Source organism: Triplophysa rosa, linkage group LG9 (genome assembly GCF_024868665.1).
Source record: "Triplophysa rosa linkage group LG9, Trosa_1v2, whole genome shotgun sequence".
NCBI lineage: Eukaryota > Metazoa > Chordata > Actinopteri > Cypriniformes > Nemacheilidae > Triplophysa > Triplophysa rosa.
In genome coordinates, this window is record NC_079898.1 from 21084972 (window position 1) to 21108331 (window position 23360).

General features: G+C 39.3%; 4 protein-coding genes across 7 annotated transcripts in view; all 4 read right to left on the bottom strand.

Annotated features, from left to right (window-relative positions):
- The window catches only part of pacs2 (phosphofurin acidic cluster sorting protein 2), a 31075-nt gene extending 26438 nt beyond the window's left edge, over positions 1 to 4637 (bottom strand). For 2 of the 3 annotated variants that reach the window (XM_057341908.1, XM_057341906.1), the window contains exon 1: positions 4213 to 4636. In XM_057341908.1, coding sequence (XP_057197891.1) covers positions 4213 to 4331 — 119 coding nt within the window. In that variant the 5' untranslated portion in view covers positions 4332 to 4636. Of the gene's footprint in view, positions 1 to 4212 lie in introns of all 3 variants that reach the window. The other variant, XM_057341907.1, reaches the window with a different exon arrangement.
- A 1432-nt stretch (positions 4638 to 6069) lies between these two features.
- srsf5a (serine and arginine rich splicing factor 5a) lies at positions 6070 to 9785 on the bottom strand. Of its 2 annotated transcripts, none has more exons than XM_057341911.1 (8): positions 9702 to 9785; positions 8945 to 9088; positions 8639 to 8709; positions 8435 to 8548; positions 8269 to 8338; positions 6951 to 7024; positions 6763 to 6870; positions 6070 to 6689 (listed from the first exon to the last, which is right to left on the bottom strand). In XM_057341911.1, the coding sequence occupies exons 2-8, from the start codon at positions 9068 to 9070 to the stop codon at positions 6449 to 6451; spliced, it is 804 nt and encodes a 267-aa protein (XP_057197894.1). In that variant the 5' UTR covers positions 9071 to 9088; positions 9702 to 9785; the 3' UTR covers positions 6070 to 6448. The 2 variants fall into 2 exon arrangements, with proteins under 2 accessions (XP_057197894.1, XP_057197893.1); XM_057341910.1 differs by having other exon boundaries at positions 6070 to 6692.
- A 415-nt stretch (positions 9786 to 10200) lies between these two features.
- On the bottom strand, positions 10201 to 16429 carry LOC130559047 (deubiquitinase DESI2). The gene is made up of 5 exons (XM_057341912.1): positions 15176 to 16429; positions 13936 to 14008; positions 12741 to 12834; positions 12516 to 12657; positions 10201 to 12347 (listed from the first exon to the last, which is right to left on the bottom strand). Exons 1-5 carry the CDS (start codon positions 15215 to 15217, stop codon positions 12105 to 12107), a joined length of 594 nt encoding a protein of 197 aa, XP_057197895.1. The 5' UTR covers positions 15218 to 16429; the 3' UTR covers positions 10201 to 12104.
- Positions 16430 to 18594: 2165 nt separating this feature from the next.
- On the bottom strand, positions 18595 to 23081 carry synj2bp (synaptojanin 2 binding protein). Its single transcript, XM_057341913.1, has 4 exons — positions 22929 to 23081; positions 21885 to 22021; positions 19949 to 20044; positions 18595 to 19841 (listed from the first exon to the last, which is right to left on the bottom strand). Exons 1-4 carry the CDS (start codon positions 22990 to 22992, stop codon positions 19677 to 19679), a joined length of 462 nt encoding a protein of 153 aa, XP_057197896.1. The 5' UTR covers positions 22993 to 23081; the 3' UTR covers positions 18595 to 19676.
- Between the last annotated feature and the right edge of the window lie 279 nt (positions 23082 to 23360).

Below are 23360 nucleotides of genomic sequence, written 5' to 3' on the forward strand. Positions count from 1 at the left end.
CAATGTAATGACTCCAGTCTACTCATTTCCCATCTGGTTTGGTTGTGTATAGGATACTAAACACAAACTGAAAAACTGACCTTATATTGCGGCACATGCAAATAATTCACAAATGCCGACAGCAGCTCTGCTATACAACACCAAACACCTGTGTTTACCTCTGTATTCGAGAAAATGTGCACATCAATGATTATCCTTATCATAAAAGATATAGTTTGGCACAATTTAAGTACAAAGCACATTTGTTCTTTCATAATTATGCAGATTTTACACATTTAGTGTAACAAATCCCCAGAGTAAAAGGTGTGTAACTGTTAAAGCACAAATCCTTGTTTAACATTTTTTGAAAAACTCTCAGGTTTTAAGTTTCCGTGTCTTATGCAATGCCAGTGTAAAAAGAAGACACCAGCAAACATCCAAAACAAACTAGTGAAATGTTATTGTGTGTATGACAAGCTCTTGCATAGTGTGTGCTTCTGTCTTAGTACCTTTTTAAACAATGTAGATTTGACCAGAGAGAAAGCACAAATAGAGAGCAAAACGCACACAAAGACAAACACACACAGAGACACATTTGCCCCTGTTCCAACAGTAGGTGCCGAGTAAGCAAATATCTGTGAGTGTGTGTGTGAGGTCAGTTCCTCCACTGTCATATGCACAGAAACAGGCTATAAAAGGTATTTTAAACAGATATCTGAAAATATTTTTGATGTAAAAAATATCATTTTAAAGACCTATAAATGACATTTTTATAAAGTCTCAATACAAGAAAAGTCTTTTGACTTTTTAACAATAAAATTCATTTATTTACATGCATTTACTTTTAATATAGTTAACATAAATACAGAAAATATATATATGTGTGCAGTTAAACTAACTGCATTCCAATCACTATTCCATTAAAGACATTTAAAAGTAGGAGAATCTGCTATCACTTCATATCAAAAACGCACACAACACAGCGTCCAAAGCAAAACAGCTATTTTCCATGTAAACAATACAGCAATTTATTCTGTCCCTGTCACTGTGTGTGTGTGTAAGAATGGCTGTGGGTGTGTTAAACACAAAGGCATGACTGTTTTCTCCCGCAGGGTGAGAACGCAGCGCACGCTCCACCAACACACACAAATATGACAGTCTAGTACAGCCTGTTCAATCAGAGAGAGAGAGAGAGAGAGAGAGAGAGAGAGAGAGAGACTATTGTTTTATTGAAATGATACCCACTTGAGAAAACACAAAGGACCATAAGGGAGCATACACACAAAGCTGCACAGAGTCACCATAAAGGCCAAGTGTGTATTTAACTTCTGGTGGTGTGTTTTCCCTGAGATCCACTTATAATTGTAGTTACGTTTTTGGGCCAAAAATGGTCATAATTTAGTTCAAATTTATGACCACTTTTCACTGCCTTGCGTGTTCACGCCCTCTTTGCACAAAGAATGAAAAACAGCACTTTCAAGAAGCGTTTTTAACAAACCCATCCATCCACCACCCATCTCTCTTTACAAAAATCTGCATTACATACTGAAATGTGCTTTTAAAATGTTAGGAATGGTGTTGAAAAACAGTATCTATGACATTTCCCCATATTATATCCACCGTGATTGAACAGATCATGCATACAGCTAAAAACTGTATGAATGAATTACATATAAAACTCAATCAGCTTTTCAACTTAAGTAGTTTTATTTGTGTAGTCTAAGTCTTCTGTTGCTGTGACTCTGGCTGACTTCAGCAAGACTCGATCGGTCTGAATCTGTCCGTTCTGACAGCTTAATTGAGCGTGAGACTTACTGAAGCTACAGTGATCTAATAATAAGGTTGCTTAACTCTATCAAATCTGCCATCACACCACCACACGGGCCGTGTGGTCTGACGTCCAGTGCGTGTGACCTATTTTGCTGGGGGGTGAACAGGGATGGTGATTCTGTTTATTAAAAATTACAGCTGCTCAATACAGATTAATTTAGTCTCTTCACTAACATTGTATTAGACGTCAGAAATAAATAAAATACTTTAAGAACACACTCACATAACAACTAAAGATCTGGGTTGTAGAAGAATGAAAAATAGCAAGTCTTAAGTAACAATTTTAAGATAAATTGACCGCTTACCCACAACATCCAGAGAAAGGCCACAGTGGTTTTGTGTCCATACAACAGACGTCAATGGTGGACAATGTTTTCTGTTCACATAACAACGTTCTCCAAAGAAGGTCATAAAGGTTTGGAATAACATGAGGGTGAGATTTTTCATTGTTGGGTTAAACAGACCCAAAAATAAAATTCATTTACTTACACTCAGATGGTTTCAAATCTGTATAAATGTCTTTGTTCTGATGAACACAGAGAAAGATATTTGGAAGAATGTTAGCAATTTTCAGTTGTGGGACATCATCCACTACCATAGTAGGAAAAAACATATTATAGATAACATATATATAAAACATATATAGATATTTTGAAGAATTTAGGTAAAACAGTTCTGGGGCACCTTTAACTACTATTTAATTTGTTCTACTATGGTAGTCAATGATGTTCCAGAACTGAAAATCATCACGGAGATGAATGTGTTTTTTTTTCAGAATCAGAAAGAGCTTTATTTATTTATGTATTTATTTACACTTGGACACACAAGGAATTTGTCTTAGTGACAGAAGCTCCCAGTGCACATACAGGTTAAAAAAGTGACAAGGCACAGGTAACAAAACGTAAAAAAATAAATATGTGAGAGACAATACACATTTGACAAAAAGGACAATATTGTCAGACACACATTTTAGAGCATGCAACACAACGGCCCTTGTTCTGTCAGACACACGTTTGAAACAACACGTGTCAAATCCCATGTTTCTATACCTATAAAGTGCATTAAAAATGGGTTATATTTCTGTCCCAAAAATAGTCCAGCCAATCAGACAGCACTTCCGGAGGAGGACACTCCCACTGCCAGCCCACAGAAGGTTAGAAGACCAGCTAACTCAGATGATAGAGAAGTTAATTTCATGTTATGAAAAGGATTGTTATTATATTAAGCGTGTCATTATCTTCTCTCATAAAACTTTAATGTAAAGAGATTTATTGACACTTAATAACAGTTTACAAAATAGTCTGTCAAAACTGTCAACTGTGCTCATCACAGTTGCAGTGTGCAGACAAAGAGCATGATTGATAATGTATGTCTTTTATTGTGATCAAGAATTCATAAGACACACCTCTCTTTCCTTTCATTTATCTCTCTGCCAGCTCTAGTTCAGACTTGTTTTAAAGGGACAGTTCCCCCAAAAATGAAAATTCTGTCATCATTTACTCACCCTCAGATTGTTACACACCTGTATAAAATTTCTTTGTTCTGCTAAACACAAAGGAAGATATTTGGAAGAACGTCAGTAACCAAACAGATCTCATCCGCCATTTACTGCCATAGTATGGAAAATAATTTCTATGGGAGTCATTCTAAACGTGCGTACACAGCCCTCAGATCATCATCCTAACCGTTGAATAGGGCAGAAAGAGAAACAAAAACAACCTGCATGCCGGTGCCAGTCAAGCTCGATTTATTAGATGCCTCTGTTTCAAGAAGGCATGGGGAGTTTTTATCCGATTTGTGGTTTGTAAAAAATGTGAAAGTGACATAGACAAACGGAAATAACGAGGGAACGCTTGTGTTCTTTAATGCTACGATGACTCACGGCAGAAAATTTTATGAGTTTCAGAAACAGACATTTTGCATCTGGTGGATCCACCGGGTTGCTCGCGGCTGAACCTGTCCCTGATGTTAACAGCTGGACCCCTCCAGCTTAATTCATTACAAACCGCGCGTGCAGTCTCACCAGAGCACACTGACGTCACAACAGTCAAATAGTTTCTTTAGCGGACAGAGAGATTAAACCCGTAGGCTCGCGACCAACTGAAAAGCATTAAAATGTATATGCAACACTGTGACATTGTATAAGCGCGATCAAAGCGCAGTCGTGTCACCTTAATAGTGAGTGACACAGAGAACCGTGAAAATCTGCAGAACACCAGATGATTGTTGGATTTATGTCTGATGCTGACATCGGTCCAATCGGACCCACGGTTGATCAAAGCACACCCAGGTCGCGCACCCTTTCTCTGTCTGACACATGCGCGCACCACTCCCTGCCGCCTTGCACCTGTCTGCCCGCCAATAAACAACCCACCTGGGGGTCCGATAACGCAAGACTCTCACCTGGGAATGCAGTTTGGAGAGGAGCCGTCTATCTCCCAGGTGGCGAAAAGGTTCATAGGTACGGGTCTGTTTAGGGCCCCGCTCCCAGGAAAGCTCAACCGGCCACTTCTCTCCGCCATTCTCGCTGCTGGTGTCCCGCTCACCTCCACCCGACACAGTGAACAAATTTATCCCTGGATCGCGCTTGTTTTAAATCCCACAGAGAAATAGCCGTTAATCCCACTGGTCTGCGGAGACGGGTTACCGTTGACGGAAGGCGCAACAATTCACGTGCCGCTTTCAGCGTGCAGCTTCATGCCGCCGTTGTTCGGTTCATGACGGAATTTCCACACCGTACACCGAGCGCTCCCGACGAGAAACTGCAGCAGCACTCTGTCGCCGCAGGAAGTCACGTGACAGAGAGTTATCCCAGACAACTTGCGCATCTGCGCGCTGACACCACACACACTCGCAGGGTTTGGGAGGATCGAAGATAACGGGACGTCATATGTCTCAATCAATCTTCTGACAAAACCACAAATCCCTCAAACTAATAACATTCGTGCTGGAACTGTACTGTGGCTGTATTGTAACTTTTTTCAGACCGAGTCGCTGGACATCAAGATATTTGTTTATTTTTTTAGATAGTTTCGAACTTACATTTATTTCCTGGTATTTTGCTTTCGTTTACTTTACATTTTAAACGAATTTATATTTTAAAGAAATTACAGTGTAAGAAAAAACCTGTGATTTACATTGACGACTGATAAGGTGCCATCGTCAAATGTGCGTATCAATTTCCATTGGTCTTCTTTGTGGTATTAATTTGCATACTAAATGGTGATTGGCCTTATGTTCTTTTCATCTAAATGATAAAAATAGTCCCCTATTTCGCTACAAGGTGCCTAACAGAATTGTGCTCAAACTATTATTTAGCATAATTATCACAGATAGCAGACATGATCCGGAAGGCACACACTTTTTTTGCACTTGAAAAAGCTTTATAAAAAACAAGTGTTGCAGTTTAATGTACAATAATAAACAGTTTCCCACTTTTCTGCACTGTTTGTTTGTTTCTCAGACATTATAAAAATGACTGATTTATTATCTTCAGAAAAGCACAGTTGTCAGACATTTTGTTTGTTTGAAGTTTGATTTCATCTGTTTGCCCTTGAGGACGAAACGTCGCAGTGTACCGAGGACACCAGCTTTACGAGCAAAAGGAGATAAACAGGCGGAGACATAAAGAGCAGGGGGTATGTGCTTTCGTCCTTGGACGCTGCATGATGTGATACTATACAATCATTTTTCCTATTCATACTCCGCATACGGTTCCCAGTTCATAGCAACAGATACCAATATATAAAAGACTTTAGTCTTATTAATGCGGTGAAATACGTATGGATTTGAATCAATAGCTCTTGTTTTTTTTTAGTGTCCATACCTTTCTTCGGGTACAGTATTGATTTTCAGTCAGGCACCAACTGTCTATAGACTTAAAATCAGCGTCGATTATTAACTTATGAGAATCGCAGAAACTCTTTACACATACATTACAAATTATTTTTATGCATGTAGTAATTAAATCGCTATGGTGCAGGTTCCTCCATTTTTAATATAAGTTGATCAGACAACTAAAGGTGTTTTGTATGCTTATTTTGGTATCTAAGCCATTTAGCTAATGAAACAGCGCCTCCTGGAGGACGCTCAAAACTAGAAGAAAATGCTTTTTTTGTGGCGAACGTAACGAAAATATTTTTTAAATATCACCAATCACACGTGTATTAGGTATATCAAATTTAGCATACATTTTAACCCCTTAGATAAAATAAACTACAAAAACAAAATAATTCTGAAAGCATTTATGAAGACAACATCTGATTTTCCAAATACCAATATACTTTATTCCAGAGTGTATATACATGTTGTAACCTTCTGCTCAACAACCATAAAGACTCAAATTAAGCATGCGAGCTGAAAAAAATCTAAATACAGTTCTTTACAGAAGTCCTCCAGGTTTATCAAAAAAATTAAAATTAAACAAGACTGAAAATTGTCTTTAATCTTATCCCACTCCATTACCTAAACCCATATTGCTTTTCAGCATTAAGAAACAAACCAAAAATATCATACACATTCATTCAGCTAACACACAGCCAGTAATTTACACTGAAGTAGCACAATTCCACATATGCCACAAAAAGTGGGGCGGGTGGCAGGGACCTCACCCAGTTTCACACACACAGACAAAAACAATTTAGTGCTGACTCTCTGCAGAGGCAGACCGGGACCTGCTCCTGCTCCGGCTTCTGCTCCTGCTCTGATTCCTTGGAGCGGGAGAAGGAGAACGGGAGGGAGAGCGGTTGTTGGACTTCTTCTCTGGTGTGCGACTGGGAGAGCGGCTGCGGGAGCGTTTGCTTCCACGCTCGGGACTGCGACTCCGACTGGGCGAACGGGAACGAGAGCTGCTCCTGCTTCGGGAACGGCTCCTGCTACGGCTGCTGATAAAAAAAGGCAATTAATTAAGTGTGAAAACTCACCGACAGTCAAGAGTAACTTCAAGATACATACTTCCTCTTGCGATCCTCATACAGTTTAAGTTTGCGTCCGTTAAGATCCGTCCCATCCAGCTTTTCTATGGCATTCTTCATGTCACTGTGAGAAGCAAACTCAACCACCCTGGAAGAACATGTTAAATATTGTTAAATAAATGTAGGTCATATCAGTCTTTACACACGTACACACAATCGTGAACTTACCCCTCGTTCTTTTTGGTCCTGTGTGCATCCACAAAGGTCACTTCTCCCACTTTCCTCATCAAGTCCTTCAGATCCTGTAGGAAAAAAATGCGGCCGTCAATTTCCCAATCACTGACACATTGAAGCTTTAGCACCCACACAAAAAAATACACACCACATTCTGCAGCATCTGCTCTGAGAGCTCCACACATACACAACTACAGTGTGCAGTGGTGCTGTAGTGTGCACCTGTAGAAAGCTCCCTCAACAGATGTCACCTTACCGGCGGAAGTTTCGAAACGACATTTGCCCAGTAATAAAACTACCAGAGCATTTTCAGCACCACAAATCTTTTAGATTGTGTGAAACGACGGGAAGCAAGGGTCTGTTTGGAAGAGACGCGCCTGGGGCTCAACAAACTAGTTCTGAGAACAGGTTCTCGCTTTGTGAGGTAGATTTTTGCATATTCAGAAACTACTGCCTGGAACCTTTCAGCAATCTGTGGAATCGTTCTCCATTTACATCTAACTCCAGATTTGAATATATCGTTTTCCATTTGAGCTCAATGACAGAACCTTCTTTACCATGTAACTATCCAGTGTAATGAGCTACTTACCGTTCCAAACCACAGAAGGCATTAGCAAAGAGCCACTTGTCCAAATAGCAAACGGAAGCAACGAAGCATTAAAACGACCTCGGACTCGACCCATCCGGCCTCCGTAAGAACGGACCCCACCAGAGAGAGAGGATGGGGAGGGGGCCAAAACCCGGCACCCCTCCCCGCTTCAGCACCAACAGAATAAGACCCAAACAGCAGAGCGGGGGGATGGAGCAGATCTGACATCACAGACCCTCCAGAGAGCGGCTACCCAGCTCCTCTAAGGCTATCCTGTGCTACGGCTCTTTCTGGCGCTACGGACCCAGCCAAGACTTAGACCAGCAGACACTGCGTGTCGGGTGAGGCACCAGAGGGACACTACTCAGAACACAACCAGGGGAGGGCGCTATGCACCTCGCAGGCTGTGCATGCAACTCCAATTAAAGAATACCAGAGCACAGCTGTTAAAGAAAAGGTTTGAAAAACATGGTCTGGGTTAGAGAACCTTTTAACATTAAAATCAATCATTTCACTTAAGCAAGGTTTGGCTGAGGTGAAGAGGAAATTGTATTTCCAGGTTACTCAAAGTAACATTGAATGAGTGTTTAACAGTAACTAAAGTTAACAAAAGGTGGTGGTGTTGTACTGCTGTCAAAGTCAAAAGAAATGAAGGGATGAGACTCTACAACAGCAGGCTTCTGCACTGCAGGTTTCTGCATCTTGGCACACAGGGGAGCTCACCTGCCAACTGATACGCGAAGACAGATTCTCCACAATGATTCTGTGCTCCGTGCGCACTGGTGGGCCATACCTGGGAACACATTAGGGGTTAACTCATTTGAATCGATTCATATCTTTTTAAAACTAACCTTGCCCTAAGGTATAAAACAACACAATGGTGACATACCTGGAACCCCCACTGCGAGACTGACGATATCCACCAAAACGTGGAGAGAAGCGTCCTCCCATTCCTGGGCCACCGCCTCTTCCACGGCGAGAGCGGGCATGCTCGATGGTCACCCTGGATTTCAAGGCAACACCATTAAACACGGTCCACAAACACCCACACATCTACCGAATATATTTTAAGCAAATATCATTTCGATCTCACCTCTCACTGCATAGTTCTTTTCCATTTAGCTCATAAACTGCATCATCTGCATCTCTGTAGTCATCAAACTCCTGTGAAACACAGCAGGGGTCAGAAAGACAGGAATAACACAACATTTATGCATTTATACATTTATGCATCCAAAGCGATTTACATTGAATTATACTATACATTTGTTTTGAATTATACTATACATTTGTTTCCAAGTATGTGCAATCCCTGGGATTGAACACATGACCTTACCACTGAGCTACAGGAAGTACAAGATTTATGAATAACGTCCACAAAGACCATGGCGATTCTTACCACAAAGCCAAAACCATTCTTCAGGTTAATCTCCCGGATGCGCCCATAGCCTTTGAAGAATTTCTCCACGTCTCTTTCACGGGCATGGGGGCTCAGCCGGCCGATGAACACGCGACATCCACTCATGATGAAAGTTGATCAAATCTGAGAATTAAATGCGAGAACGTCTTTAAATACTCTTTAACGAAAAGAACTTTGATCTGCAAAGCGTCTAAGCGCCGCCCTGCTGGTAACAAACTGGCCAACTGCAAATATTAACCAGATACTGGATAATCATTTATAAAGTCCAAACTGTTCACGTGAATCATAAATGCGCATCGAAGAATGCGATTTATAAGCGAGATTGTGTGAAACAATAGCTAACGTTGCACATTCAACTCTCTGTCCTATACGCGTGTTGGCGCAACATTTTTTAAACGTGCACCAATTAACGTTTAATAAAACGTTGAAGTTACACTGATCTACGTTAAACGCAAATCTGTGCGTTGAGATAACATAATCAACAACCTTGCTGTTTTAAAATGCAACCAAATTTAAGACAATAATTCCCGCCTGATTACACGGCATGGTTCAGTAGTGCGGCCTAGGCCCTGTTAACATGCGCAGAAACGCTTACTCGAAGTTAAACAGTAAATATGGCAAATATTCCCTCAGAATGCAATGCAGAGTCGACAGATGAACTAAAATAAATACAAACAAGCTATTTTAGTGTATATATAGTATAATTATTTCCACACACTCGGCTTCATGCTCTCACCTTTTCTTACACGACAAAATGGCGTTGGTCTCGATACTGGTCGACGCAGCTGCGTGCGCGAGTATATATGTGGGTGACGCGCTTAAGGGGGAGGGGAAAGACGGGCTCGTGCATGTGTGAATAAACAAGTTGAAACAAATGGCGTGTGTTTTAAAACCTCGGTGTACACTTTTTTCATTATACCATTTAATTTAATAAAATATTGATAGATACTTTGTGAGACTTTATACTTTTAGCATTTTTCACACTTTTTCGCAACATTTAACGTTAGCTCGAACTGGTTTGTTCCATTTAGAAACAGTGCAGGACATTACGTCGCATCACGTGATTTTTTAAGTCTTGTGAAACATATCAGGAGTCACATGGGCACAGTGAGTGACAATTGTCTTTTGACTCTTTAAATAAAACGCAATGTTCAAAGGCTGTTCAGGCTTTAAGCAAAGAAAACCCCATCTCCCTTTTCCAACATATGAGAGCAAGGAATATCTTGAATTTCTTTTCTTGATTTGTTTTATTCATTTATATATCCATCACCTGTAAATGTCTGGAATGAACCACATCAAAACAAGAAATAGTAACTGAGGCAAAAGGGAATCGGTGGACTATGCCTACAAAACGGGATGTCTAGTAAAAGTTATCAACTGTGGCCTCAGCTGAGATAAAACAAGAAATAATCGAATACAAAACGCTCCAACAAGTCGTAAGCACTACTTTGTGAAAATAACAGTAAATAGACCCATATTCCAAATTCAGTTATATAAATAAGTCACCAAAAACACATTTCCCATTTTACTCCAGAGGTCATGAAACTGTTACTACTTGCAATGCCATGCAATCCTGAGAAACACAGGGGAACATGAGCTTCTACACTCTAAAGTACACTCTTCTAAAGAGAGAAACATAAAATGGCAAAAAAAAGCGATCTCCAAATTTTGGCTGGCTTTATAAATGAATTTTGTTTAATGTTAAATATCTTTAACTAAGATGTAACAACTTAATCTGACATTTTTTGTTAGTCTGACGTCACAAATCCCTCATGCTTTTTAGCCAATTCAATCAAATCACCCGCCTCTATTCTGTATCAACAATCACTTGTACAATGCATTCAATTAATAATGCATAATTTCAGTCTAGTCCTACATTTTTTGAATATGCAATTCAATTCAGAAATGTATTAGATTATCATATCACAATAGTAAAATATGTTGCAAAGGATTTCAATTAGATTTTTACACTTGGAGGCGTAGGGAAATATGTTGTATTGTTAGTGTGGTGTAGATGGCTCAGGAACAATCAACAGCACATTAATCTGTTCAGTCTGCTCTTGAGAAACTCAAGGCAAAAGAAACGACCATTTAACCACCCAACCCGTTAGCACCTCCCCTCTCACTAAATCACTTAGGCATGCATTTAATCATCACTGCAATACAGTACAGATGCCAACTTCATGTGTAGACCACACCCACACTTTCGCACCCACCCCCAGCTTCACCCTTACAATTGCCCCCTTTGTTTTCTTGACGACTGAACGAGATGCTTTTGTTTCGCTCGAGTCTAGCATATCGATGGCTTACATTAATAAGGCTGAATTTTCCAACGTGTGTGAGTCATATGCTGTCATCTGCCCTAGTATAAATCCATCAATGTATATTGAAAGCACACCATACAAACCTTGCACTATAATAGCATATAAACAGTAGAATCAAAGACAAGAAAGAAAGGTATTAAAAGTTTGACATCATACGAGGTTAATTTACCCCAAAATTCTGTACTAATTTACTCACAAATGATGACAGTTCATTTTGGGGAAACTAAATCTTTTAAATCTCTATTATGTTAATAAAGAAATTGATGGGAAAAGTCAAGAATTTGAGTTCTTCTGCAGATGGTGTGCTGTTCAATAAAGAACAACAAGCAGTGAATAATGTTCCATTTCTTCATCTCCACAACATAGAAAATTATTGAATACACAGCAAACTCGGCTAAATCTGGAGAACATCCAGACATGTGATTAAAAGTCTAAAGGACTGATAGAAATGGGTACAGTACACTACTGAAAGTGTTGTAAAGGTGCCTGTAGTGCTGTTACACACCAGCAGGGGGCAGTCCACCGTGGTGACCCATTCACCTTCAGAAAGAACAGCTCACACGACTAAATGGCGAACACAGCTTTCCTAAAACCATATTAAAACTCAAATAGTTCTAAAACTTCAGATATTAAAAAGTACAATTACAAGTTGTTTTTATATCCCTGGTGGCTCCAAGAAAAATGACTTTGATTTCCCCTTAAAGTGACAAGGTCTAGTTTATCCAGTCCAGTAGGAGGCGCTGTATCAGCAGTCATTATGTGGGGTCATATAAGTGTAATACTGTGTGTTAATTCGTATAAATTTGTTTGCAAGGTCACACGCGTGTGTGTCTGCAGGTGTGTGATGTTCCAGGCTGTCCAGCCTCTGAGGGTTCATCGTCACTGGACTCGTGTAAGTGTGAATGAGTGTTCTCTTTCCGAAGTCCCATGCTGATATGACTCTGAAGCGCAGCGGGCGTGAGCCACTCTTTGGGTAGACAACTCTGCAGGAACGGAATACAGGAGCTTAAATATGCCAACCGATTCACCCAGCGGGGGATCTCTTTTCCACACAGCAACTACAGAGAGAGAGAATGAATAAAAGAAAGATTAACTGATCATGTGATGTACACTGAAAGACTGAGGAAAGACCTTTGCACTGCTTATGCCTTGCTCTGCCAAATGAGAAACACTGGTCTACCGATATACTTGTAAAAGACAAACATCAAACATGGGAGAAAACTGACCTCTGAAAGCGAAGAAGAGAAGTGGTTGCAGTTTTTGTGCATCAGGTGGTAGGCGTTTCCCCTGAACTCCTTCCCCAACTCCTCCATTATCTTATCAATGTCCTCCTCTGCAAAGTCTGTCGTACCTAGAGCTATAGCCTCTCTGGAGACAGGACAGACACGTGAGGGATCGTTTTAATTGGCCATATGTGTCTATTTGCATTTGTATGCATGTGTAAAGCTCACTTGAATTTGAAAGTCTCGCCCAGTTCTGGGGCATTTCCAGGACTGATCTCGAAAATGCCACTGAAAGGGTATGGATGACCCCCATATGCAAACTCTAAAAGGAACAAATGGCAGCCATTAAAATACAGTTTGTGTGTATTACAGTATGTCAGGCATCTTTTGCTTCGCAAACCAAGACCAAGTGTGTTAAGACCAAAAACAAGACCAAGTCCGTGAGAGGTTGATACCAAGACAAAAGAAATCAAGAAGATATTCCTGATCATTAGAAGTTATTGATTGCCTTTGAAACAATAAGTTATACATCGATCACAGTAATGATGTTAACAAATAAATAGGACTGGTACTGCTGCTGTTGTGGTCTCTAACTGGTTGTGAAATAAAATTCAGAGTCTTCTCAGTCTGAGATCAAGTACAAATGCAGTCTCAGACTGAGCCTTTAATAATGACAATAAATCATAGTGCAATATAACTATATAAACCTGCTGTGTATCAGTGAAACAGGGATTTTTTTTATTGCTATATAACATATATTAACAACATAGAGAATTACAGAACTACTCACAAATGTCTTCAGTACACTAAGTATTTTAACAATATATACAAAAAATATACTAACAACATAAATACAGCCAGAGGATGAAACATGGATATTTGTGCATGTTCTTTGTCACTACTGAGTAGCCACACAATCTTTCTTCCTTTGTTATGTTCCGCCACTGTGTGCACAGCACTCTACTGCCATCTATAGGTTACTTACAGAATATAAACATTTATGATACCATACTGTCTTCATCTAAATTTAGCAACTACTATTAAAATATAATTTATAGACTAAATTATGCTCAGTGATAGTAAGGGTTAGAATTGGTTAAGTATGCCTGACAAAGTCAGTTAAATAACCCTCAATGCACTCATTCTTATGCAAGATCTTATACAACTTACTAATTTTACAGCAAAATCACCAGTGTTAAAAAGGGTCAATTTAACTCTCACAGTGTTTATATAAGCCACACTTTGAGAGTGTGTATTATATATACACCGTGAGTGTTAATTTGACCTTTTTTAACACTGGCGATTTTACTGTGTAGTATTATAATATTAGTAGTGGAAATAAAACAAATGCCGACAACATTAATTTCATTGTAAATTTAAAAAAGTACAAAATCATGGGTTGCAGATCAATAGGTCACCCTACCTCTGCCATAGATCTCAATTCCTGAGTGGAAGACCCCAATACCCAGAGTTGACGTGTATTCATTTATCCAGTACTAAATGAGAAAGAATGACAAAAAATTATGTTACAATATATATTTTCAAGAATTTAATCTAATTTAAGAATTATTATTTGCATTATAGCTGACATTATTTAAAGGTAGATGAAATTTATTATGTGTACACAATTATTAGTATGCTTGACAATCTTTTCTTACATCCTTGTTTGATGTGTGTACAGTATATAATGACGCAAAAACATTTACCAGACCACTTTGCAAGATGTAAACGCTGGTCCAGAAGCGCTTATGGTTTCATTTTTATTATTTTGTTTTTTATTATTATAGTTAAAGTTATTTCTTACATACATTTGTGTGTACAAAAAACTGAAACACAAAGTTCTTCTGGACCAGTGTTGGATCACCGTTGCTTACGTTTTCCAAAGTGGTCTAGGTAAGAGACCATTATTGGGCATTAAAAATAAACGATAATGCAAACTCAAATGCACAGGGCTTTATATGTACTGTACGTATACTGAAGTGTCTAAGGAGTATAGAAGTCGGCCACGGTTTACCTTGTGATATCTTTGTTTTAGCTGAAGAGTAAAGAAACTGTGAGTTTAAATTGTAATTTTGGCAGGTTACTGATATACACATCAACTGATATACACATCAAAGCTGAAATGCCACTTTACACCTACTCGACTCGAGAGTGAATAGAGAGAATGTGTGTCTGTGGCCAAAAAAAGGTGCACCATCTGCCCTTCATGAATAAAATAACATGATTTAATGTACACAGACTAATACTATTAGTATTAGTATTAGGGGGGGTATTTTTTCCAACATGTTTAAAAACAGTTTCTACCCCACAAGCACTTAAATGTGAAATCAAGGGTTTTTATTTCTTACTAAAGAGTGTACTAGAAGAAGAGTCATGTCATAAACCATGCTCTTAGAGTAGATTTGGGTGTCTGTCCTGTCCCCTAATAGCCCCCTCTATAACCCTCTATTGCAGCAATGCATCATGGGACATTAACCAGAATTAACAGCTGTTCCCATGCCCCTCTCGGAGTTCTAAACATCAGCCCAAATCCATTTTCACCAAGATATTGTTTTCATATTGCTTAATCCCAGCATTGTTATTTTATTACATGTTAAATTAGAGACACGAGAAAGAGGAGCGGGGGTGTTGGTAAAGTAGGTTTTAAGAATCGCTGGGCTTACCATGTCATACACGTTGAGGATAACGGGTTCATTTGCCATCATGCGATCCTGAGAAATCCCTTAAAATAAAGCGCTTAATCCCTTGAAATAACGGGCGTTTATTGCTCTCGAGACAGCTGCCCCTCGCGCACCCTAGCACCAGATGAGCGCAACGGGAGTTTCCGATTCTGAAATTTTGGTGTAAATACAGTAAACCGGAGCAAAGAAACAACAACATGAATCATCCGCTCTTGTCATTTTTTAATCAAAGAGACATTTAGTGAGACGTTTAGTCCTGGTTTGCTGGTTTACTCGGGTCCCTAGAGGAGAAATGAGGGTTGAAGAGGTAGACACGGATGAGGAAAGGCAACAGGGCATCAGTTTCCATTAAGGGTCAATCTGGTGAAAGAAAACAGGCACTTGTGGCCCCCGGATGCAAATGTGTTCAGTCTCCGGTAAGAGCAAGAATTACCGACTGAATTATAACAGGCACCGAAGACTGTTTCTTCATTTGTTTTGACAGTCCTAAAAGGGCTCTCGGATGCTGCCTGTCATTCAAATCCACACCGATTATAGGAATCCGAATTCCCGTTATGATGACCGATATTCCGTATAGAGAGTCGCTGCAATGAAGCGCGCGTTCTCGTGTGCATCCGTTTCACGGATCTCGCCGCTCGGCTGAGCGCAGGGGTCGCAGCTGTTATTACCGGAGCTTGGTGCAGTCCCGACCGCAACAGCCATCAGCGCCGCAGTCCTGAGATTTGTCCTCATGGAGGCACGCCGAGATGGGATGCTCTCCGGTATCTCCGTGCAGGATTGAAATTCCTTAACACGGCTCACGGTAAAGATAATGACATCACCGTGCCGTGAGCGTGATCCGCGTGAGGATTGTGTGCTCTAGAATCACCGGTGCGTGAATTTATTACATCATCATCATCATCGTGGTCTGTGCGCAGCGCGATCATCCCCCTCTATCCGCGTTGAGCGTTATAACGGGCGAGGGTGATGCGTTATTTCAGGGTGGGGAATGTGATAAACAGCATTCTTCGCTCTTAAATGATCCACTTTGAGTGTAGCTTGATGCCAAGCAGAAAACATTTCACATACTACAGGGGCTAGATGTCACACTTTGGGTATATATAGCAACTGTAAGATTTTTAGTCCGTTGTTTGTTTTCTTTGGTATTGATGTAAATGTAAGTGTCAATCATCTGAGCTGCTGCATCACTCTCTGTGGCTGTATTTGTGAAAAAGCAGGGGAGAGAGGGGAGGAAGGCATAGAGAGCTTTAATGGTATCTCTCTGTGAAATCTATAAAATTGTGATGCTGTCAGTTCTTTTCTATGTTCGATACTAATCACAGATGACTGATTGTGAGGAAAAATGCAGAGTTAGACTGTACTCAATCTAGAATCCAATTTCTGTACGCATACATTACCGATCTTCAGAGATCTCATGCATTGGAGTACAGTGACATTTTAGTGTATATGAGTATGTATTTTAGCCACACACCTCAATTGTGTTTTTAACCACATGTATTTTGTTAACTTGATGTTCCACAGACAGCCTGAACAAATCAGGTGGTGCAGAAATTGCACACCTTGCAGTTGCTATAAGCACAAATGCCATGAAGTAGAACTATTTCTGCAACACACGTCATTTACATTTAGTGGTGCAGCCATTGTTTTTTACAACCTTTTTGTAAGCAACAAATAGTTTATTGTAAACAACCTAATTCTTTAATCATAAGGATGCCACCATGCTGCTTCTATCCCAACCGTGTGATTTAGGAGACAGGAAGTGCATTATCTGCATTATCTCTCTTCCCCCTCTGCATCTTAAGTGCATTCAAACACTACTGCTTGAATGTATTGATTTCTGAGATCTAACACACACTCAGTAGTACACACAGTAACATAGACTCTGAAACACGCACATACCAATACTCATTTGCCAGCACTACCAGCCAGACAGCATTTAGATAGACAGACAACAGAAGTCCATCTACTTAGACAGCACGTTATCCTGACTATCTGACTAAAATATCCATGAGCACATAAATATTTGTGAAAGCTAAGTTGAGAGTGTAATTTTCCTCAGAGCATCATCTTAACAAAAACTGAAGGTCTAAACATCACTAAATTGGAGTCATATTTTATGCATCACAAACGATAGAAAACATGTTTTATATATGAAATCTGCTGCGTGAGGCTCGGAAAGCATCATTTATTTTAAAACACAGTGCCATTGTGTTTTTATATGACATCTAAGAGCAGTATAATAGATCAGATCAGATATGAATGAGACAAAAGTACAGAAAATAGCAATGTGATTATTTTTTCTCTTCGGAGTTCAGAATTCGTGAAATCCTGTAGGGGGCAGTAGAGAACAGTTATGCAGGTTCTTTGGAGCAGGGATATGATATACAGTATATGGCCTGACCATCACTAACCTTTGCTTGAAGGTCAACAAATCGCTCTATAAAGCTGAGGTTACGTTCCAGTCCCCAAAAGTCCAGCCTCCACTGACTACAGCCAAAAATGTAATATAGGAACCTAAAATGGATCTATACTAAAATGGTGCTACTTTGCAAAACATGGTCACATTCATTTAGCTTTCACCATTTGGATTGTATTTTGTTTCATTGTTTTTTGAGGGCGAAGCTCAAATCAAAAGTGGATTATTTTGTCAGGAATCCATTTTCTTTCTCAAATAATGGCAAATGGCACCTTAAACTCAACTTGCTTTTCGGTTACCAACTTTCTTCAAAATATCTTCTTTTGTGTTCTGCAGAAGAAAGAAAGTCATACAGGTTTGAAATTACAAGACGGTGAGTAAATGATGACAGAACACAAAGGAAGATATCTGGAAGTATGTCAGTAACCAAACTGATCTCATTTACTGGCATATTAGGGAAAATAAATACTATGGGAATCAATGGGGGTGAGATCTGTTTGGTTACTGACATTCTTCCAAATATCTTCCTTTGTGTTTAGCAGAACAAATACATTTTTACAGGCTTGGTTCAATCTGACGGTGAGTAAATGATGACCGAATTTTCATTTTTGGGCAAACTATCCCTTTAATTCCAATTTGGGCACAAATTGGAGCATCTTGCAGGTGTGCGCCCCTCCTCTGGTCCCACCGCTACCTGCTCTCATATTCAAATGTACTTTTTGTGTTTATCCTGGCCTCAACAGACAATTTTTAACCAAATTGTTAAAAGTTTGTATCACATACATTTCATTGTACACTGGACTTAAGTTATCCCAGGTAAGTTTTACCAAACTATTCTGTTTGTTTGAGTCTTTGAGATTGCTTACGTGCAAATGAACAGGTACAACATTATTCATTGCGTAGTTCTTTGATGACATCAATAAAATTCATAACATCACTTACAGCATTAAATAGTAGCAACGAGTCAACATCAAACTTTTTTCTCAACATATATTTATTCAATGCATGACGCATGTGAATCCAACATCGTTTAATAGTGATTTGTGAATGAAAAGCATTTCATGAATATAGATTGGATTTATCAACACAGATCTGCAGAACCAGCATAACACAAGTACACACTTTTGTCAGTTAATGAATAGATACTACAGACAAACAAGCAGAGGTAAAGCCCCTAACAAAGCAATTACCTGCAGACAGGGGGCAGCACTGAGACGTGGCAAGGCATGAACACGTTCAAATTGCTGCTGGTTTATGGCTCCAAAAACATTAGTGCGCGAGATACAATATCAAGACAAGACCATTCTAGAAAAAAACAGCCATTTACAATATCAAATGATCATATTCTCATTTAGATTGTGAATTCAAACAAGTGCCACCTTTTGGTTTTCCAATACAAATGATGCCTTAGATCCCCGAGGGAGAACCTCTAAGGATACACAGCATATTCAGGGCCGAGCGCTGATGACAAAAAAAATCAACATCCCCGCCTCCCACAACCGCACAATACATCCTACATGTCGGAACGTGGATGAGCGAAAGAGAAACTAACCCACATCATGCATTCCAACATCACTTTCAAACATACTCTTGTACAAGCAGGCACCTGAGAGGACCTTAGACAGTCTAATAGTACACCACATGCTCATTCCAGTCCTCTGGAGCGGCTGGATGCATACGATGGAAAAAAGACTTGGCTCCTGTCTTCTGCCCAGAAACACAGCTCCACCTTGGTCTCAATCTCCAACCTTTGGTCTCTCTTTCAGTCAAGATTATCATTTCAGATGCTGTTGATTTCAACACCGTGCTTCCCTCAAACAATGATCTCATTTCACCATGCAATATCACCAAACTGATGCAGAACGGTGGGGATTCTGGGTAAATGATTATCACCAAACCAAATGAACACTTATAGCTAGCCGTCATCAGAGCAATGGTATAAAAATGAAAGAAAATCTGCATATGGACTTCTGCTTTCATTAACAGGGTTTTCATTTGCGCTCGCTGTTAATGTCTGGGGCCGTAAGCAAAAGGTCAAAGTCTGTAAAGTCTGTAAAATGCGATGGGTTAAAAAGGGCTCCGTGGCCCTCGGAGCCTTTTGTAAACGATGATACCCACTACCGTTGCTAGTGCTGCTGTGGCGACGAGAGTGATCATTGTCTGTGTGTTGAAAGAAGGTGAAGAATCGCCGTCACTCTGAGAGCTAAAGGGGCCATTCTGTTGGGAGAGACACTGCAAACAAATAACAGAAGATCAGGGTTAGTAGATCTATTAGTTCATTATTTGACTTAAACTCTTCATTATTTACATTCTGATCACAACTCACTGGCACTACTTACTCGCTGTTGTACACGGAGCTGCACATCTTCCCCTGCAGTCCGAAACAGCTCCACCGCTGCACTATGGGATAAATTCTCCAACTTCCACCCGTTTACCTTAACAAAACAACCAGGACCACATCATTCATGTAGAGGAATGTTAAAACCTTCACTTTCTTTGAGTAGACAGACGTTTGAGGTGAAGAACTACGCAACCAATAGTACCTTTTCCAACTTCCTAGTTATCGCAAAAAAAATATGAAATAAAACTCGAAACTCCAGATGTCACAACAATGAGCACCTGACCAACACATTTATGTTACAATTATATGTGGTGTTCAGTGCAGGCAGGATTAATACTATTGTTTTGAACATCATGAGATAAAATGGTGCCTTCATATTGGTTTTAAACAAAAATTAAGGATTCAGGGAACTGTTTTTGAATTTTTCAAGTCCCTGATCATTTTAGGCTTTGGAACGGTCTAACTTATGTAAATGGAAAAGGTTTAACAAAGAATACACTCACTATATTGTACCCAACAAAAATGCAACAAAGAATGCTTGCATGAAATACTGTAGGTACAAAAATACAAGGTACAGCAGCATTTGTAAAATATACAGCTCAAAGATAAAAATTCTGATATAAATGATTAATCTTAACATTCGAATATGTATTTGATTCTTCTGTACAACACAAAATAAGATATTTTGAGAAATGTCTAAGTGCTTTAGTGTCTGTACAATGTAAATCAATGGAGCCAAACTTTAAAAAATATTCCGTAAATTTACGGGTAAAAATTTAACGGTAAAAAACCGGCAGCTGTGGTTGCCAGAACTTTACCATCAAAAATACGGTTGCAACGTTATTGGTTTTACGGGATTGCACCCACTGTACCGTATATTTTACGGTTGATAATTTTCTTTTTTACGGTACATAGTCTAATTTACTTGTTTATGCTGTTATAAAAACAGTTTATACCTGTCAAATTCCAGGGTTTACATTGTATTAATTACGGTTCATAAACATCTTTTTTTACAGTACAGCGCTGTCTAATTTAAAGGTTTATGTTGTAATAATTACAGTTAAACCCTATAATTATTGGCTAAGCATTCAGATTTAACTTTTAAGAAACTATTAAAATTACTGTTAAACTAATTGATAAATATCTTACATTTGCAAACCTAAATCAAATCATCAAAACCCATCAAAATCTATAAAAGACAAAGACATCAGTGAGGTCCCAAGTATTTTTAATAAAGACTGGCAGGCATTTAAGACAAAATATTAGTGCATTTTTCTGTTCTCGTGTTTCAACTGGTATACAGTGGTTTAATTAAAATCATTCAGTCCAGTCTACATTTAAAGTGATACTTCACCCAAAAATGAAAATTCTGTCATCATTTACTCACTCTCTTGTCATGTCAAACCTGTACTGTATTGTTTGGTTACCGACGTTCTTCAAAATATTTTCTTTTTTGTCCATACAGGTTTGAAATGACATGAAAGTGAGTAAATGATAAAAATGTTCATCCCTTTAAGCTCTAAGTGGTCATTGCAATATAGTTATGCAAGACTAAATGTTGCGCATGCTTGGTGCTAAAAACCTTGCTAAAACCTTATAAGTGGGCCAAACGCATAAAATACAATGGTACAAAAAGGAGATGACCCATTTTAAACCCCTTCTGAACAAATCGATAAAATCTATTCTTTTTCTGGTAATACAGCCACGTAAAAACAGTGTGTAATGCTAAAGCGGTAACATTATTCCAAGGAGTCATAGAATGTGAATGTGGTCATCCTCAAAAGCACTACAAGTATAGTCAACTAAACTTGTCATCGCTCACATTTAGTTGTTCTGTACACTGAAGTGGTATTATTGATTCACAATTAACTACACAGATCAAACTAGTAAACATTAGTATAAATAGTACACTTTGTAAAGCACGGTGGTTTTACCATAATAATTTTGTCTCCCTCCTGCAGACGTCCGTCCTGCGCAGCCGCTCCATTTTCTTTGATTTTTGCCACATATATTCCACTGTCGTTCATTATATACTGCTGGTCCACTCCACCTACTATATTAAACCCCAGACCTGAGCGAGACAGAAAAGACATTACACATTACTCCTGACAGTACTACTTAAAGGATTAAACTGTGCTTTGCTTAATGTGACTCAGATATACAGAGAAATATATATGCACCTATAATGTTATTTATGTTAAATCAGTAAATAGGTGTAGAATCTGTGTAGATGATGTCATTTTACTTTGAGGAGATACAATGTACTATTAAGACAATTACAGAGTTCTAAAATGTAGTGCTTCAGCCCTTAAATGAATTAATGGTTTTTATTGGTTCCCATCTGCCATATAACATCCCACCACCAGAACCCAAAACATCCCCAGTAGACACACAGAGAGGAATTGGATGTGCAAAAACAGTGCAATTCCGATATACTCTTTAAATCCATTAGAAGTTGAAGAAAATTGTAGACATTTCTATTAGCAGGGTATGTCATTGTTACAATATTACAGTAATTTTAATCACAGATCAAAGTCCACGCGGGAAAAGAGCTGCATCACACGAGCCCAGTGAAACGCTGAGCAGAGGTCACACCACAAACATTATATAACAACTGTTTAATCAATGTCAACATCCCTCAAAATCCCACTAGTGGATCAGAACCAAAGCCATCACTCAGGAGAGCCTCCAATGACATTTTAAAGTGCAATAGGGTCGTATAAAGGTGACTCTAATCTGGTTACGTGTCGGTCCATAATGCTGAAGGTTGTGATGTGGGCCGAACTTGCTCTTACACAACAGAAAACGTCCCCCAAATTTGATCTCGGCAAAACCCATAGGCCCAGATTTTTGCTCGCTTCCATTATGTCAGTTTGTATCACCCAACCAGGCTGCCGCGGGCCGAAGCACCAACACGGAACCGCCGGGATAAACTCTGCTCACATAGTGCAGGAGAAATCTAAGCAAACAAAATTTACCAGCCGGGCCTCTTTTCAGATGAATATCCAAAACTTTCGGGGTGCTGTGCGCAGATCCGTTCATGGTGTCCAAAAAGTTTCACTTTTATTCTGCGGTGCAAATCTCCAGTAGCGTGCGAACTCCACCTGCTTCCTCTAATGCTGGTGGGATACTCGAACACCCCGCCGCCGCCCCCTAGCGGACACCACCGAAACACCACAGCTATGAACTGATGAGACTGGTCTCACTCTACAAAAATCTGCATCCGTTGTATCCTTTTGAAGCTTATTTTTGCAGGTTATAGATTGATACATATTAAGTTGCATGTTAATAGATGTCCTGCTTAATAATAATGGCAATCAATAATGATTTTTAGATGTCTCCTGATGGCGTTTTCTATCTTTGTTTTTCCATTCACATAATTGTACTATGCACTTAAACCACATTCTTTA